At 33.6% G+C, this 16,648-nt stretch overlaps 1 protein-coding gene across 1 annotated transcript in view; it reads left to right on the forward strand.

Moving 5' to 3' along the window:
- The first annotated feature begins 10,626 nt into the window (after window positions 1-10,626).
- Window positions 10,627-16,648, forward strand: part of C5 (complement C5) — a 102,970-nt gene continuing 96,948 nt past the window's right edge. Inside the window, 4 exon segments of the mRNA XM_074211693.1 lie at window positions 10,627-10,757; window positions 11,757-11,949; window positions 13,687-13,849; window positions 16,109-16,179. Coding sequence (XP_074067794.1) covers window positions 10,693-10,757; window positions 11,757-11,949; window positions 13,687-13,849; window positions 16,109-16,179 — 492 coding nt within the window. The 5' untranslated portion in view covers window positions 10,627-10,692.

Genomic DNA, 16,648 nt, shown 5'->3' on the forward strand with positions numbered 1-16,648 from the left:
ATGAATCTGTGTTGTATTGGAACCCATGTTCTTATAAAAAAATTTGATACTGATTTAGGATTATAAAGCATTATTCTTGCCCCTTATAGACCTTCTAGTTTTTCTCTAATTATTGAACCTCTGTTAAATAGCCTTTTCTATTACAATATCTCTGGCTTTTGCTTGCTCAAATTTTTTCCCTTGAGTTTAGTTTCTCTTAGCTATATAGCTCCAAGATCAGCCTCTGCAGGATGCCAACTAGCTGTGCCAGTCAATCATTCCCTGGACCCTGCCTCAATGAAGCCCTTGCTGTAATATATTAATCTCCAAATGGACTCTGAAAGCCCAGAAGAATCTGGTCCTAAATAATTTGAGGGGGGGGGGGGAGTGATGCAGGGGAAAGATGAAGAGAATTGTGAATGTAACAGAAAGAATTGGAGTGGAGATGTAAATTGACTCATTGATTAAAAAAATTATGTTCAACAGAAGAGGGTAAACACCGATCCCTTGAACACACCACTGGAAATGTCATACTGTCTTCAAAATATTACCAACTACTGTTTTAGTCCAGTCTTCTAAGCAGATCTGAGTAGGAATAATTGTATTACAATTTAGTTCACATATCTCTATCTTCTTCATATGGATGGTGTCAAATGCGCTATGAAGCAGCTTTTGTGAAATCTAGACAAATTACCTCAATGGCATTTCCCTGATCTACTATTTTAGAATACTATAAAAAATGAAAAAACAAGAAGGAAAGAAAATAGAAAGGAAGCAAGAAAAAATGAGGAAGAAAAGAAGTCTGTTTTGATGTATCCCATGTGATATATAAAGGAACTACAGAATCTTCAATATGGGAATGATGTAGTAAGAATTTAGTAAAGGAGAAAAGTTGTGCCAGAAATATATACATAATAATTAATAGGAATTTGACCATTGTGGGGGTGGACAGTGACACTGACCTTTAGGTTTAGCTTTTGTTCTTATTCAGATTTGTTTGCATGACAGACTCAAAATATTTGGGGACTCCTAAAAAGGCTACAGTAAGTCAAAACCTCATGGCTCTGTGGGGATTTTTTTGGTAGACCTTCCTTCACTTTCCTTCCCCTCCTAAATGGGTCAGAGTCAAAGGGTTCCCAAGAGCAAATTATGCAGAAAGATAAATGGACTTCATTACCCTAAATCAGAGTGAAGCTTTTGACAGGACACTGCCTCTTGGTGAAAAGGGAATAGAGACAGAAAAAACAAAAAGATTTAGGTCCGAGGGCTCTAGTTAGCTCTAACTGCTCTAGGTTCCAAAGAACTTGACACTTGGAGCAAGAAATCTTCTCTGGAAAAAGAAAACAGCCATACAGAGATGATATACAATGTTTATCCATCTCTCAGTGCCTACAAATCTAGCCAAGTCTATGTGCTGGTAGTGACATGGGACATGAGACCAGCAGGGAGCAGGGATGACATCACCAGAGGACAATACTGGCTTTGCAGATTCAGAAGTGTGAGTTTACTTCTCTGCACATAGGATGGCTTCCTTACTTGCATCCTTTAATGCCTTTCCCCCTACTAATTGTGTATGTATTTATTTTTAGGAGAGTCTTTCCCAGGTTTATGCTGTAAATATTTTATTACCACTTTTCTTTAAATTCCTTTTCTTTTAACTAATTATGCCTGTGGCAAACTAGAAAAAAAATAGACACCAATGTAGATGCCAGAGATATAGTTAGGAGTGGTTACTGATCCATTGAGTACCTTGGACCTCAGGTAACCTTGTATGGGAGACTTTATACAAATTGGGATGCTGGTGGCCCTGAGTACTACATAAGAAAGAGGGTGGGGAAGATTTTTAGCTACTGGGTGTTTCAAAATGCTTAGTGTTGTTTTAGTTCTGTTATTCTCCCCTTCCTGGCCTCAAACCTTTCATCCTCACACACCCCCAAGTTGCCCTTCTGAGAGGTCTATTATTCTCCTGTGCTTTTGTTACCAGGCTAAACATTGAGGAAGGTTGGTAGAGTAGGCAGTAGGACATGGAAGGGAGAAAACAAATATTTATTCAATGTCTGCTCTGTATAAGGATTGTGTTAAAAATTTACAAATATCTCATTTGCATGGCTTCTATATATCTTATTTAACCATGACAGGGAGGTCCTATTATTATGCCCATTTTACAGCTGAGAAAACCAAAGCAAATAGAGGTTGACTCACCCATGTTGACACAGTTAATAAGTGTCTGAGGTTAGATTTCAGGTCTTCTTCACTCCAGGCTTAACTCTTTGACCATGGTATGAGTTATTTGCTTAGGTAGGGAGGGGAACCTAGGGTGAGAAAATAATAGTACTATAGGTGTCTCATATATGTTTTCTTGGTGAAAACTTCTCAAAGTCTATTTTTTAAATGTTTGACAAAATATTTACTTGACAAAAGCAGAAAAAGATTATATAGAGTGGATACATCACTGGTTCAGTTACAGGCAACTCCCTCTTCTAACTTCTAAAAATACACATGATGAGGAAGGTAGATTGACTCTCAGTACTGTAAAGTGTTCATTAAATCTGAGGGACCCAGACTCCTTCTGGAATGACCTTTTATGTTCTTCCTCTTCTTGGAAAAAAAGATTGACAATTATCAAAGAATATAATCATTATAAGATAAACATTATAAGAGTTATACATTTTTTCTGTATTGTTTTTGTTAATGTACCATATATTCAATCTCTTACCAATCTTTGCAATTTCTAGGTCCACAACACTTGTCACATATGCCATCTCATTACCACTCACTGATTCCCCTCTCTAATTCCTGCCTTCATTTCTCCTCAAATAGAGAACTACTGATAGTCTGTTTTATTAAACTACTCTGACATGACATGAGAAAAGGCAGATCTATTATTATTATTATTATTATTATTAAAGGGGTTGGGTACAGATACTTCTTCATTCAGAAGTTCTTCATTGAATGGGCTCCTCAAAGAAATGCAACCTGTGACCAGAGGTTGCCAGAATTAAGCATGTTCATTTCAAATTGGGGTGCTGGTGGCCCTAGGTACCACATAAAAAAGTGAGTGGGGAAGAGCTTTAGCCCATTGCAACTTAGCAAATGCATTCTATAACAAGAGATGTAAATTTCTTTTTTTTGAGATGTGTCACTGACAGGAAAATTTAAAAAATATCCATTAATTTTTAAGTTGAGTGATGGGGTTTTGAAAATGTTACCAAGAGGATAGTAATAATGATGACAATAATACTAAAAACAGCCAAACTGATATAAATCCTAGAAATAATAATAATATAATTTTTTAAAGTTGGGGGAATGTGATTTAATTGATACAATAATAATAATAATAATAATAATAATAATAATAATAATAATAATAACTAGCATTCACATAATACCTACTTTGTGCCAGACATTTTACAAATGACCTTGGTAGGGTACCATTAATATTCCATTTTACTTTTGGGAAACTGAAGTAAACAAAAGTTAAATGACTTGCCCAATGTCATGCAGTTAGTAGATGTTTGAGGTCATATTGGAATTCAGACCTTCCTGATTCCAAGTCCAGTACTATATCCTCTGTGTTACATACCTCCTAATTCTGAGCAGCAAATGTTCTGCAACATAAAGCCTTACAAAGATGTCTGAGGTCATTGAGAGTTTTAGGTGATTGTAGGGAGTCACACTGCCAAGTTGGTTTGGAATCCATGTCTTTCTGATTATAAAATCAGCTCTCTGTCCATTATACCACATAGTTGCAATAATGACAATAGAAATATTAATAATAATATTAATAATTGTTGCTTATATTTAAATAATACCTTAAGGTTAAAAAAGAGTTCACACTATTTGATTTGATCCTTGAAAAACCACCACAAAGTACCTATTATTATCCCCATTTTCTAGATGAGGAAACTGAGGCCCAGTGCAGTAACTTGTCCTTAGGCATGCAAGTGATAATTAATAGAGCTAGTTCTCAAGCCAAGTCTCTCACTTCTAAGTGCAGTGCTCTTTGCAGACTAACATTCCCATTATGGGGAATGTATGAAAGTACTTTAGGAATTCTCATACAGTTATGAAATCATTGAGAAGGTATGCTCTACCTCACATTCTGCCTAATTTCACTAATAATGTATTAATGTCTAATTTTCTGACATATCCTTCAATATTTGTCATTTTCCTTTTCTGTCAAATTAGTCAATCTGATAGGTATGGGATGGCATCTCAGTATTGTTTTAATTTTCACTTCTCTAATCAATAGTGATTTAGAGCATTTTTTATACAAATATAGATAGCTTTGATTATTTCATTGGAAAAATTGCCAATTCATGACCTATGGCCATTTTATCAATTGGTGAATGACTTGTATTCTTCTAAATTTGACTCAGTTTTCTATTATTTGAGAAATAAAGCCTTTATCAGAAGGAAGGGTGAATTGGGAGGAGGTGATAGAAGCAAAACACTTGAAGATGGATAGGGTGAAAAGAGAGAGAGAGAGTAGATAAACAGTAGAAACCTAGGATGGAGAGAAATATACAGTAATCATATTAGTGAAACAATTTTTACAGCAAGATTGAATATAAATCCAACAAAGACTTTCTAGAAGAACTAAAAAGAGAAATTCTAGAGCAGGAATGATTTAAAAATCAAATAATGGTAGAGGAAAGTTTAGAAAAAGAAAATGATGGAAATGCAAGAAAATTACAAAAATAGAATCAATAATTTGGTAAATGCTATAAAATCTCACTGAAGAAGATAATTCCTTAAAAACCACCTCTATAAGACAACAAGAACCAATTAAACAAAATCAAAAGAATGGAAAATAGAAGAAAATGTAAAACTTCTCATCATAAAGACAACCAATTTGAAACATAAATCAAAGAGAAATTTACACACACACACACACATACATACACACACATACACACACAAATTACTGGTCTTCTTGAAATCCTAAATATCATATTTCAAGAATTTATAAAGGAAAACTTCCCAGATATCATAGAACTGGAGGGCAAAATAGAAATTGAAAAAATTGCCAATTACTTTCTGAAAGAGATCCCTAAATGAAAACTCCCAGGAATATTATATCCAAATCCCAGTGCTCTCAGGTTCAATAGGAAATACAGCAAGAAAGCAGAAAGAAACAATAGAAACAAATGTCATACAACCTCATTTAGGATCACACAAGATTTAGCATTTACCACTATATAGGAGTGGAGGGCATATAATATGATATTCTAGAAGACAAAGGAACTAGGATTCCAACCAAGAATAATCTATACAACAAAATCAAATATAATCCCACAGGGGAAAAGATGTATATTTGATAACATAGAAGACTTTTAAGCATTCTTGATGAAAAGACCAAAACTGAATAGAAAAATTGACATTAAAATACAATTTGAAGGAAAAGTATAAAAAGATGAAAAGATAAATCATAAAGAATTTGATAAAGCTAAATTATTTATGTTCCTATATGAGAGAATGATACATGTAACCTCAAAGAAGGAATCCATAAAGACAGAGGGCATGGGTGTGAATCTGTCATATTGGGATGATCTTAGAGAATGAAAAGGCATGAAAGAGAAATGCCCTGGAAGAAGGGAGAGGTGAGAGAAAGAATGGGGGAAATTTATTTTTAAAAGGAGTTATAAGAGGAAGAGATTTTACAATGAAGGGGAAAATGGGATTGTGAAAGCAGGCAAGATTTTAATCTCATGCTCATTTGGAGCTGATTCAGAGAGGGATACCTATTTATATTCTTTTGAAAGGACTTATAAATATGCTACACAGAGGAATGGGAGAAGGAGAGGAAGGTAGCAAAGAAGTCCTATTATGTGCTAGACACTGAGTTAAGTACTTTACAAATATTATATCATTTAATCTTCACAACAACTATGTGAGACAGTATAGTGCCAATCTGATTTATATTTAACATTTAAGGAAACTGAAGCAAACAGAGATTAAGTGACTTGCCCAGAGTTATACAACTAGTGACATATAAGGCTGGATTTGTACTCTGATCTTTCTGACTACAGGTTCAGTATACTAACTATTGTATCACATAACTGCTTCAGGATGGCAGAAGGGAATCACAGAAAAGAAAAAATTGATATCAGAGTTATTGAAGTAGTCTAGGAATAGTTATTACATTCTCTTTAGTTCTGTTTGGGAATGCTGACCAGGAACTTACCAAAAAGCTTTCAATTTATTGTAAGGGCTAAATATGTCAACTCAATATAAGAAATTCAATTAGAGTTGTTCTAAAGTGAAATGGGCTATGTGTATAAGTAGTGAACTACCTATAAGTAGAAATCTTAAAGAATGAAGCTAGATGACCATTGATTCCTGCATTGGAGCAAAGGGTGGGAAAATTAGACCTGATAACCTCTGAGGTCTTTTTTTTTTCCCCTCTGAGATCTTTTAACTGAGATTCTGTAATTCTAAAAATTAAACCTCCTAAAAAGGATGTAAACCCATTTAAAGTGAAATGGGTTGAGTTATAGTCATAAATGAGAATTTTAAATTAATGGAACAACAGAAGTAGTTATGGACACATAAATTGGAGGCAACTAGTAGGAGTCAACATCCCTAAATACCAGTAGCTTCAAATCCTCTGAGAAGGATCTTGGCTTGCCACTTGAAGGGACATTAGTGAGGTATTCAATTGGAACTATTCTTTTGTAGATGAAAAACTTGAAGCTAAACCCAGATAGCAATGATAGATCTGCATTTGAACCCAGGTCCGAAAACTTAAAATCTAATTCCCTTGCTTGATTTTTTCCCCCTGAGAATGCCTCATTCCCTGAGCAACTAACTATACAAGAAAAAAATCAGATCCAAGGACATGTTGCCCACTGATACAAATTTAATAGATAAGAAATCATTTAAATGATAAAGTTCAGTCAAATTTGATTTTAATTTACTATTCTGTAATTTACATTGATAAATAACAGTCCCATGTATTTTCCCTATAACATAATGAAGTTCAAATTTCTTTTCTGTTCTACTCAAAAATGCAAATATTAGTCTTGCTAATTTGAGTGGCTTCTCCATGATAAAGTTCTTTTCCCGACAATGATTGCAAAGGTATTTGTTTTAACTTGCTCCACCTTACGCAACTCAGTTTAATCATTCTACAGATTTGTTTTTGAAAGTAAAGTGAACATTGTTAGACAACTGAAAGATTCTCTTCTCACTATTTCTGTTTGTGACTTCCCTGAAAGATTTGACTACCTGAAGATTACTTTGCTCCTAAACTGAGGGTGATATAAAGTTTAAGTAAGATAGACCCCTGTCCTCATGAAGCTTAAAAGCCTGGGGCAGCCAGGTGGCACAGTAGATAGAGCACCAGAATGGAGTCAAGAGTACTTGAGTTCAAATCCAGCCTCAGACACTTAATAATTACCTAGCTGTGTGGCCTTGGGCAAGCCACTTAACCCCATTGCCTTGCAAAAACCTAAAAAAAAAAATCTATTAGTCTGATCTAACATATACTAAAAAAGAAAACACTCAAAGTGTTCAATACTGTTGTGAACATTATTATGTGAAATATAAGTCATTTTCTATCTTTGCTGGCTAGGGACTTCAGGGAAGACTTTATGAGGAGGTGGCATTTTAATTGGACCCTAAAGAACATAAATATCTAACAGAAAGTTGAGAGATGTAAGATAGGCAGTATACTAGTATAATGAGCAGCAAAAGCAAAAGTATAGAGGCAGAAAAGCATGTAAAGCAGCAGTTTGGTGGAGGGTAATAGTGTAACATCATTATTTCAAGAACATTAGGAAATATACTATTTTAAAAATTTGGATTTGTAATTTCATTGGCACTGGGAATTTCCAGTGAGTAAACTCCTTCTACCAATGAATGTCAGTACCCATTCTACAATATATAGACCTAGAATATTGCTTGGGACAAGCTTACTTGCTTTGGATAAGATAATTGGTATGTGTCAGAGGTGTGACACGAACCAGTTCTAATGATTTTAAAGCTAACCCTCTATTCACTAAATGTGGTACTTCTCAAATGCCATTTTACCTAAAAATTTTAAACATATAGGTTATTATATGTATTGTTCTAAATATATTTCAAAGGAAAAAAATTAGAACTTAGAAATTTGAAGTAATTTTGACAGTCCATTTAATCCTATACTCACCCTACCAATGTATTAATCAATCCCTTTCTCAGTAAACTCCAAAAGTGATTGTTGAGCAAGTGTAACCAGGGGAATGTGTGTGTGTGTATATATATATGTATATATATACATATGTGTGTGTACATATATACACATATATATGTATATACATACACTTATATGTGCACAATACACATATTCATTCATATATATATACGTATCATATATATGTATATAAACATAGTTATAGATCTGAACTTAGACATGTAATAGGGGGACTGAACAATTAGAGTATAGTACTTAGAGCATTTATAATATACCCTGATTGCAGTCCATGTGGAGATTTGGCAAGCTTGCTTCAGGGCATGTAAAAATAGAAGAATCCTTTACCTTATTTCAAACTATGAACAACTATAACTCATGTATTTCTTGTTTTTATTAGGCGGGGATAAAAACCTTTTAATTAGTTATCAAAAGTACAAATTGTTGTACAGACAATATTTTGTTCTCTTTATTGATAGTGTTTGAGGAAGAATTGCTGTTAGTCTTTAGGTGGGCAGAGAGATGGCTTGGTTACTTTGCCTTCCAACCAGGCTGTCATGTATCTGTGAACACATGTTGCCTCAGTCCCTGATATGTTTTACCTTATATTCACCTTATAGGTGAATGAATATCCTGAGATGAGAGTGTCCAAGTGATTAGTGAGATTGGGAAACCATTAATTGGAGGACACAGGGGATTAGCATCATTGAGAGAGTCATCGTGGCCATCTGAGGTCTCACCAACAAATGGAGACCTGAAATCAATTGTAATAGGAGCCAAATGCAGTAAAAAAAACCACATATAGCCCTGAGGAATAATCTACTTGCCTCAGTCTACAAGAAGCCATGCAGCTGATCCAGGAAGTGATTCATTTATCAGTTATGCGTCTCCTTAGGTTAATATTGTGGGTACTTTGCAAAGGGCCAGGACGTGCCATTTTCCATGTTGGCAGTGTGATGAAGAATAGTTTAACAATCTCTTTGAGTCCACCCCCCCCCCCGAGGACTGTTTAGAGCAGGGCTGTCCAAGCACACTTTTAAAAGTTTTTATTGAAACAAAAGATAATATATTTTGGTTTGCCATTTTAGTGAGAGCTCTGCAGTAGCTTGGCTTAATTTACTAAAGCATTTAGTAAAACCACAGCCACATAAAATTGTCCTACAGGATGCAGTCTGTAGGCTGCATTTTGGACAGCCCTGGTTTAGAAGAGAAACTTTATTTCCTGGATTGAAAGAATAATGTTGTTCTTTGTTTCTTGTTTTACCTTCTCAGTAAATATCCTGTTGCAAAAGCTAATTATTGCTGTTGGGTTGTTAACAGGTTAAATGGTATTGGGAAGCATATGGTGGAAACTTATGAGAAACTAGTGAGAGGAAAATGAACCCAGTTCATCTTCTTTTTCTGTCAGTCAGTTCCTTGATAACAGCCCTTCTTCCAGTTCTTCAGAATTTTTTTTTTTTAATTTAAGGCAATGGGTGTAAGTGACTTGCCCAAGGTCTCACAGCTAGGTAATTATTGAGTATCTGAGGCAGAATTTGAACTCAGATCCTCCTAACTCCAGGGTCAGTGCTCTATACACTACATCACTTAGCTGCCCCTCTTCAGAATTCTTTATTGATTATGCAACGCAGTCAGTTCACATTCACTGTGAACCTCTTCATTGTCCTCGGTGTAACATTCATTTGTAGTTTTTCAAAGGGAATGATGTCTCACTGTCATATAACAACAATGGATATACCTCCTAGGATAAACTCATCACTTCTAAACTCACTAGCACACTGTTTAACTTAAACCCTAATTGACACTATCATCCTCATTTTCCTCTCCCCTTTGAATAGAGGATGGGAGAGCAGAATTTTTCACTCCTCTCAATGGCTTCCTTTATAGAGTATAGAAACTGTAACTCACTCTACTTTGCATCTGCTGATCAACCTGGGTTTCAACTTCACAAACAGAACTGGTACCTTTGAGTGACAACAAGGGCACAACCATGAGCTTTGTTTCCTCTTTCCACTCCACAAACTAGAGTCCATGTCTCAAAATATTTAGGCATGACTCATTACCCACACCAACCTTCATGGGAGTCAAGCCCTAGGTCTAGTGTTTTTTTTGGTTTTTTGTTTTTTGTTTTGCAAGGCAGTGGGGTTAAGTGGCTTGCCCAAGGTCACACAGGTAATTATTAAGTGTCCGAGGCTGGATTTGAACTCAGATACTCCTGACTCCAGGGCTAGTGCTCTATCTACTACACCACCTAGCCTCCCCCCTTAGGTTTAGTTTTGATCTAGTCTGGTTAGTGTTAGATTTTTCATTGGTGTTTCTTGTCCAAACAAAATAAAGTTTCTCATATTGGAAATTCCATCAGCTCTCCTAATGTTACCTTTGAACATCAAATCAGTTCATGTAGTGGTTTGAGAACCCTTTTGTAGGGTTCTCTATCTCACATTAATGATTAACCTAGGGATTGAGGTCTCAAACACTAGAAGCTGAATTGGGGCACTTCCTTGAAAAGCAGCATCAATGGTTTACTGCAACTTACCAACATGGACATTTTAAAGATAGTCTGCATTTTAATCTGCTTTGGAAGAAGTTGGGGACAGGAGCAGATGTAAGTGAAAATAATGAATATTGGCTTATAATGCTACTTGATAGTGAAACTTGAGGTCCAGACCCAACTTTGCTTCCAACTCTTATGACCAAGAATGAACTGCTTCATCTGTTTCACTTTGATTTCCTAATCCACACAAGGAGGGTGACTGATATGACTATTAATTTTATAACTTTAGATTTCTCTGATTATGATTTGAGTCAATAGGCAAAACTAACAGATATATTGATAGAAGCAGAGGCCTTGTCTTGATAATGAAGGGTGAACTTGGAAAGAAAAGATAGGATTTATGGGCTTTTTAGCTATGAACCTCAGGTATGGTGAGCTGTCATTTAAAAAAATACATCAGCTCTCCTTGCATGTAAAGGGGTAGGTGGGAGAGAGGACAACTTGAAGCATGAATGTCAATTCACTTACTATTCTCTAAATACACTATTGCATAATAGTAAAATAAAATTTATTTTGTTTTTCAGAATATTGTAAACAGTTTTATAATGTTCTTTACTGATAATTATGACCCCTTTCTTCCTACTTGGAGTAGTTTGAAAAAATCCTAAATTATTTCATTTATTTTTAAATAAGTTTTTTTATGACTTTATCATACTTTCCCAGTCTTTCTTTCCCTTTCCCTTCTAGAGAACTATCTCATGCAATAATTAGTATTTTTAAAGAAAAGAAAAATAAAAGGGAAAATCAGCATAATTTATCAGTACATTGAAAGTGAAATTATCTTAAAAACCAGAGATGGAAATTTTTGTATCTCAGTCTTTTTCAAGGCTATGATAGAAGGTCATACAAAATATATTTCCATATTAGCCATATTGCAAAAAAATACACAATGCAAAAATAAGGGAAAAAAGTTTTAAAATGTGCTTCAATCTGCACTTAGAATTGAAAGACTATACTGATTTTAAATGTCTCCAATAGTAAAAATAATAATAAGAAGAAGAAAACCTGAACTGTATAGAAATTGACACATCTGTTCTGTTGTTGTAACAGATACATCATTTCAGCAGCAAAAGTATTCCATGTTGGAGCAACTGAAAATGTTGTAATTCAAGCTTATGGATACACAGAAGCATTTGACGCTACCATCTCCATGAAAAGCTTTCCAGATAAAAGATTTACTTACTCTTCTGCCAAAGTGAATTTATCCCCGGAAAATAAGTTCCAGAACTCTGCATCCTTAATTGTATGTCTTCAAAGAACATTTTGTGTACTCTTACAAATAGAGAGTGAAAGGCAATTTGACATAGTAGGATCATTGTGTGTATGGTAGACAAGAGATTACTTTTGGTTCCAGATTCATCACCTCTGTGGTCAACTCATTTAAACTCTCCAAGCTTATGTTTTTTGAATTCTAAAATGGAGATAATAATGCTTACTGACCTTCCAGGGTTGTTATGAGAAAACTATTTTGTAAACGTTAAAATGTTATAACAATTACTTTAATAACAATAGCTTATATTTATATTTTAAAGTTTTAAAAGCATTTTTCAAATATCTAATTTGATTCTCATAACAACCTTTACAAGTCTTTAGATGAAGAAACTGAGGTGGGAAGAGGTTAAGTTACTTGCCTAGGATCATAAACCAATAGGTGGTTGAACTCAGACTTTCAATTTCCAGGTCTAATGCTCTATATACCTGCTTGTATAAAAATATAAGTGGTTATCTTAATCAAATCCTGACAGGATTTAAATATTGTCATTACCAAACATAGAAAATTTGTATTTCTATGTGAGATCACTAAATTTTTAAAGCAACATGCCAGATAAATTATTCATTCTAACATATCTAAAATAGACATACAAAAAGACAGCATTTGAATGCATCTAATACATTTAATTGTAATGTATCTAATATAGAAAAAAATAACCTAAATGGATTTTAAAATATAATTGAGAAATGAAAAATATCCATAAGTATGAAGATGGCAGACACTGGACTTCAAAATTTAATGTTAATAACTACCATTTATATTTTACTTTAAAACATAAAAAGCATTTTGCTTTTATTATCTCAAGGCAATATTATAATCATGGGGAGAATTTATATTTTATGTACTTTGAGAATAATAAGAATTCATATATAATATATATAAATCCATCCATCTATCTATCTAGATAGATAGATAGATAGATAGATGGATGGATTTATATATATTATATATGAATTCTTATTATTCTCATATATATATATATATATGATGTTTGTCCATTTTTCTCGAAGACTAAGACATCAGGGAGATGATAACATGACATGCACTGAATAGGATTTGAGTGAGAAAGTGCTAAGTTGTCAAGCTCACTTTCCCCTTCAGAGCCATCTGGGTCCAGTAGCCAAGTGGATTAAGACAACTGGAAACGACCCTAGATATGATCCAATCAGGGTTAAGTGATTTGCCCAAGATCATATAGCTAGAAAGTGTCAAGTGTCTGAGGCTAGATTTGAACTAGGATCTTCCTGACTCCAAGACTGGTGCTCTATTCACTGTAACACCTAGTTGCCCATGCATATAGCATAATTACCAGCAGTTTTTCATGTATCAGTCCTCACAATGACTTTTGAGACAGGTAGTTTTTTATTATTGTTGTTGCTATTATTAATTGTATATTAATTATTTTTATTTCTATTTTAGATATAATTATTTTATAATATATTTTATTTATAAAATATGATAACTATTTTTATTAATATAATAGTAATAATCATCATCCTTTATAGGAAGTAAGCTGAAGCTATAGTTGTAATCTTCTCAAAGTCTCATAGCTAGAAGCTGACTAAGACAGTACTGGTTTCCAATTATTCTCTTTCACTTCTAACCCTGTACCTTTCTAACACTATTCAAAACAACAAATACAAAAAGGTCTTAGAAAGGTCTTTAAGACCTTTAGGATTGTTTTACATTTTTCTCAATCTATTTTAGATTCAGCCAAGAGATTTATCCAAAAGTGGAAATCCAGTTTTATATGTAAATTTAGAAGTTGTATCTCCCCACTTTACAAGAGAGAAAAGAATACCCTTAAACTATGAGAATGGATTCCTCTTCATTCAGACGGACAAGCCTGTTTATACTCCTGATCAGTCAGGTAAAATGCCAACTTTTTTTTACTTCCTGGAAAACAAAATTATGTCATCCTTAAAAACTGTTCATTACTCATAGTTCCTTTAGTTTTGATGTAAAACTAGCCCTATGTTTTCATTCTTGGTAACTTATGGACTCTTTAAAAGTTAGGAAAGAAATATCAAGGAATACAGGTCTGAACTAAGCCCGAAAAAGAAAATCCTTTCCAACAGACCTTACAAACAATTTTTTAACCTCCTCTTAAAGACTTCAAGTGAAGAATTCAGTCCTTTAGGAGGCAGCTCATTGGACTTTTAGTTGACTCATATTGTTAATAGTTTTCCCTAAAATTCTACCTAAAACCTGATTCCTTAACACTTCCATCCTTTACCCTTAGTTCTTGTTCCTTGGGACCAAGTAGAACCAATGTATAAGTATAATTCTTCCTTATAATAATAATAATAATAACCTTCAAATAGAGAACAATCCAGCCATCTCCCTTTGCTACAGTTTCTTCTCTTGACCAAACAACCACAGTCCAGGATGAGATCATCTCTCCATTTAGGTCATATTCCTTTGGATAGGTTTCCATTTTATAATGTACTTCCTAAAGTGTGACACCCGGAATTGAACACAGTTCTTCAGGTGTAGTTTGATCAGGGCAGATACTAGTTTTACTTGTAGAGACAAAATGAACCTATAACTCAAAAGTAGTGGCTTGTTTTTGAACAAGGAAGACCAGAATTCAAATTCTACTTCTGACAGTATTGAATGAATAATTTGGGCCAAGTTTGTTCATTTTTCCATGTTTTAAGAAACTGAAGTTAAGTTAGAGAGATGCTACAATCTGCATTGGAAGAAGTGGCTTCCTCACTTGGAAGCTTCCTATACCAAAGAAATCCCAGGTCTTATCGCTATGTCTTAAAGGAAAAATCACAGAATGAGAGGTTTATAAAAGATGCTGAAAATTGTCTGGTTAATTGTTAAGCATTGTTTTAACTAAACAAATGTGATTTTTAATTATAATTAGAGTATGATGTGATATAGATGCCAACTTTTAAGACCATTTAATTTCAGAGCTAAATTTCTGAGTTAAATGTTTAGTTAATTTGAGCCTGAACTCTCATAATGCCTGGCAATGTGACAATAAACACATGTTTCAAGAGGAAAGGCAGCAAGATAGAGTAGAAAAAAGACTGGACAAAGATCCTAGAGAAGCTGGTACTAGTTTTGTTGCTAACTAGTTGTGTAACTTAGGCAAGTCACTTCATTATTAGGAGTCTGTTGAATATTTATTTCAAATTGGAGGTTTTTTTGGCTTATATAGAGAAAAAGAGAGGGGAGATTTTCTATTAAAAGTATTCATTTTTTTTCAAAACAAAATATCCATGTTTATTTCTCAAAATTGACTCCTAAAGGTGTTAATAAACCACATTAAAACTGTTAGTCTTATATTTTCCTATGTATGCATTTGCAAAATCTTTAACCATATATTTTGCTTACTAGATATATTCCTAAAAATTTGTGTTCAAATCAGCTTTTTCCTATTATATTTTAAATGAAATAAACTATGCATTTAAAGAAATTTAAAAAAAAACTTTCAGAAAGGAACTTTTTTCTTTCCTTTTTCTTTATGAACATTGATCTTTCTTTGTCTTTAGGAATATGTAGTTAAAATAAGCAGAAGCCACTATAATATAGTTTTCAGAAAACCCCCAAAGGTCCTTCTATCCCCCAACTATTTGATACCATATGTAGAATGGTGCTAAAAGTCATTCCTATGTATTGTTATTCTCTATGGAATTCCCAGAACATGAGATGTACAAAATAGTGCAAAACTTGATAAAATTTTTAATTTAATATTTATTCATAATTTTATTTATAAATAAAATTTAATATTATTTACAATTAGAAAGTTTATTCTAGGACCTAGGGAAAAAGGTCTTTGCTTTCCCCTCCTATTTCTTCATTGAGTGAAATATATTTCTCTACACAACTATGTGTATGTACTCTTCCCTCCTTTATCAATTTAGATGAGAATGAGATTTAAATGCACCCTTCCTTTTGTGGGTATAGACTTCTACTTACATATTTTAATAAAATGAGATATATACCTATCCTTTGAGAGAAGTTTTTTTCAATGTGAATGATCAGAGTATCATTACTAATTTATGTTATTATGTTTTATTTTTATACTGAACTCTTTTTTGTAAGATCAACCTGTATTTTGAAACTGTTAGTTTTAATAATATTTGACATTGTAATGTGCAAATTATTCTTGCAGTAAAAATAAGAGTTTATTCCCTGAATGAAGAATTAAAGCCAGCTCGGAGAGAAACCATCTTAACTTTTATAGTGAGTATGTTAACTCATGTATATAATTTCACAATGTCTTTTTCAGTAACAAGAATTGGGAGAGCCTTCTATAACTAAACGTTATCAAAAGTCATTCAATCTTCAAAAATCTTTCATTAAAACATCTATTATGCACAGATGTACATTGTATTAGACTTATAAACTATTATTAAGTTTAATAGCTAATAAGATTCCTAGTCAACAAACCTATATTAAGTATTTACTGGAGGGCAGGCATTGGGTTAAGTTCTGTATAAAATAATAAGGCACAAATGTGGTCATGAGCTTTCAAGGAACTCACAGAATATTGGGGGAGACAATATATAAATGATTATGGAAATACATGATATATTTACAACATAAATGGAAGGTAATAATAGATCAAAGGGACTAGCAGTGAGGAGAACAGAGTACAGAAAGTGGATTAGAGGTGAGTCTTGAAGGAGGCCAGGGAAGGTGGTAGTGAGAT

This window comes from Macrotis lagotis, chromosome 1, assembly GCF_037893015.1.
Source record: "Macrotis lagotis isolate mMagLag1 chromosome 1, bilby.v1.9.chrom.fasta, whole genome shotgun sequence".
Classification (NCBI taxonomy): domain Eukaryota; kingdom Metazoa; phylum Chordata; class Mammalia; order Peramelemorphia; family Peramelidae; genus Macrotis; species Macrotis lagotis.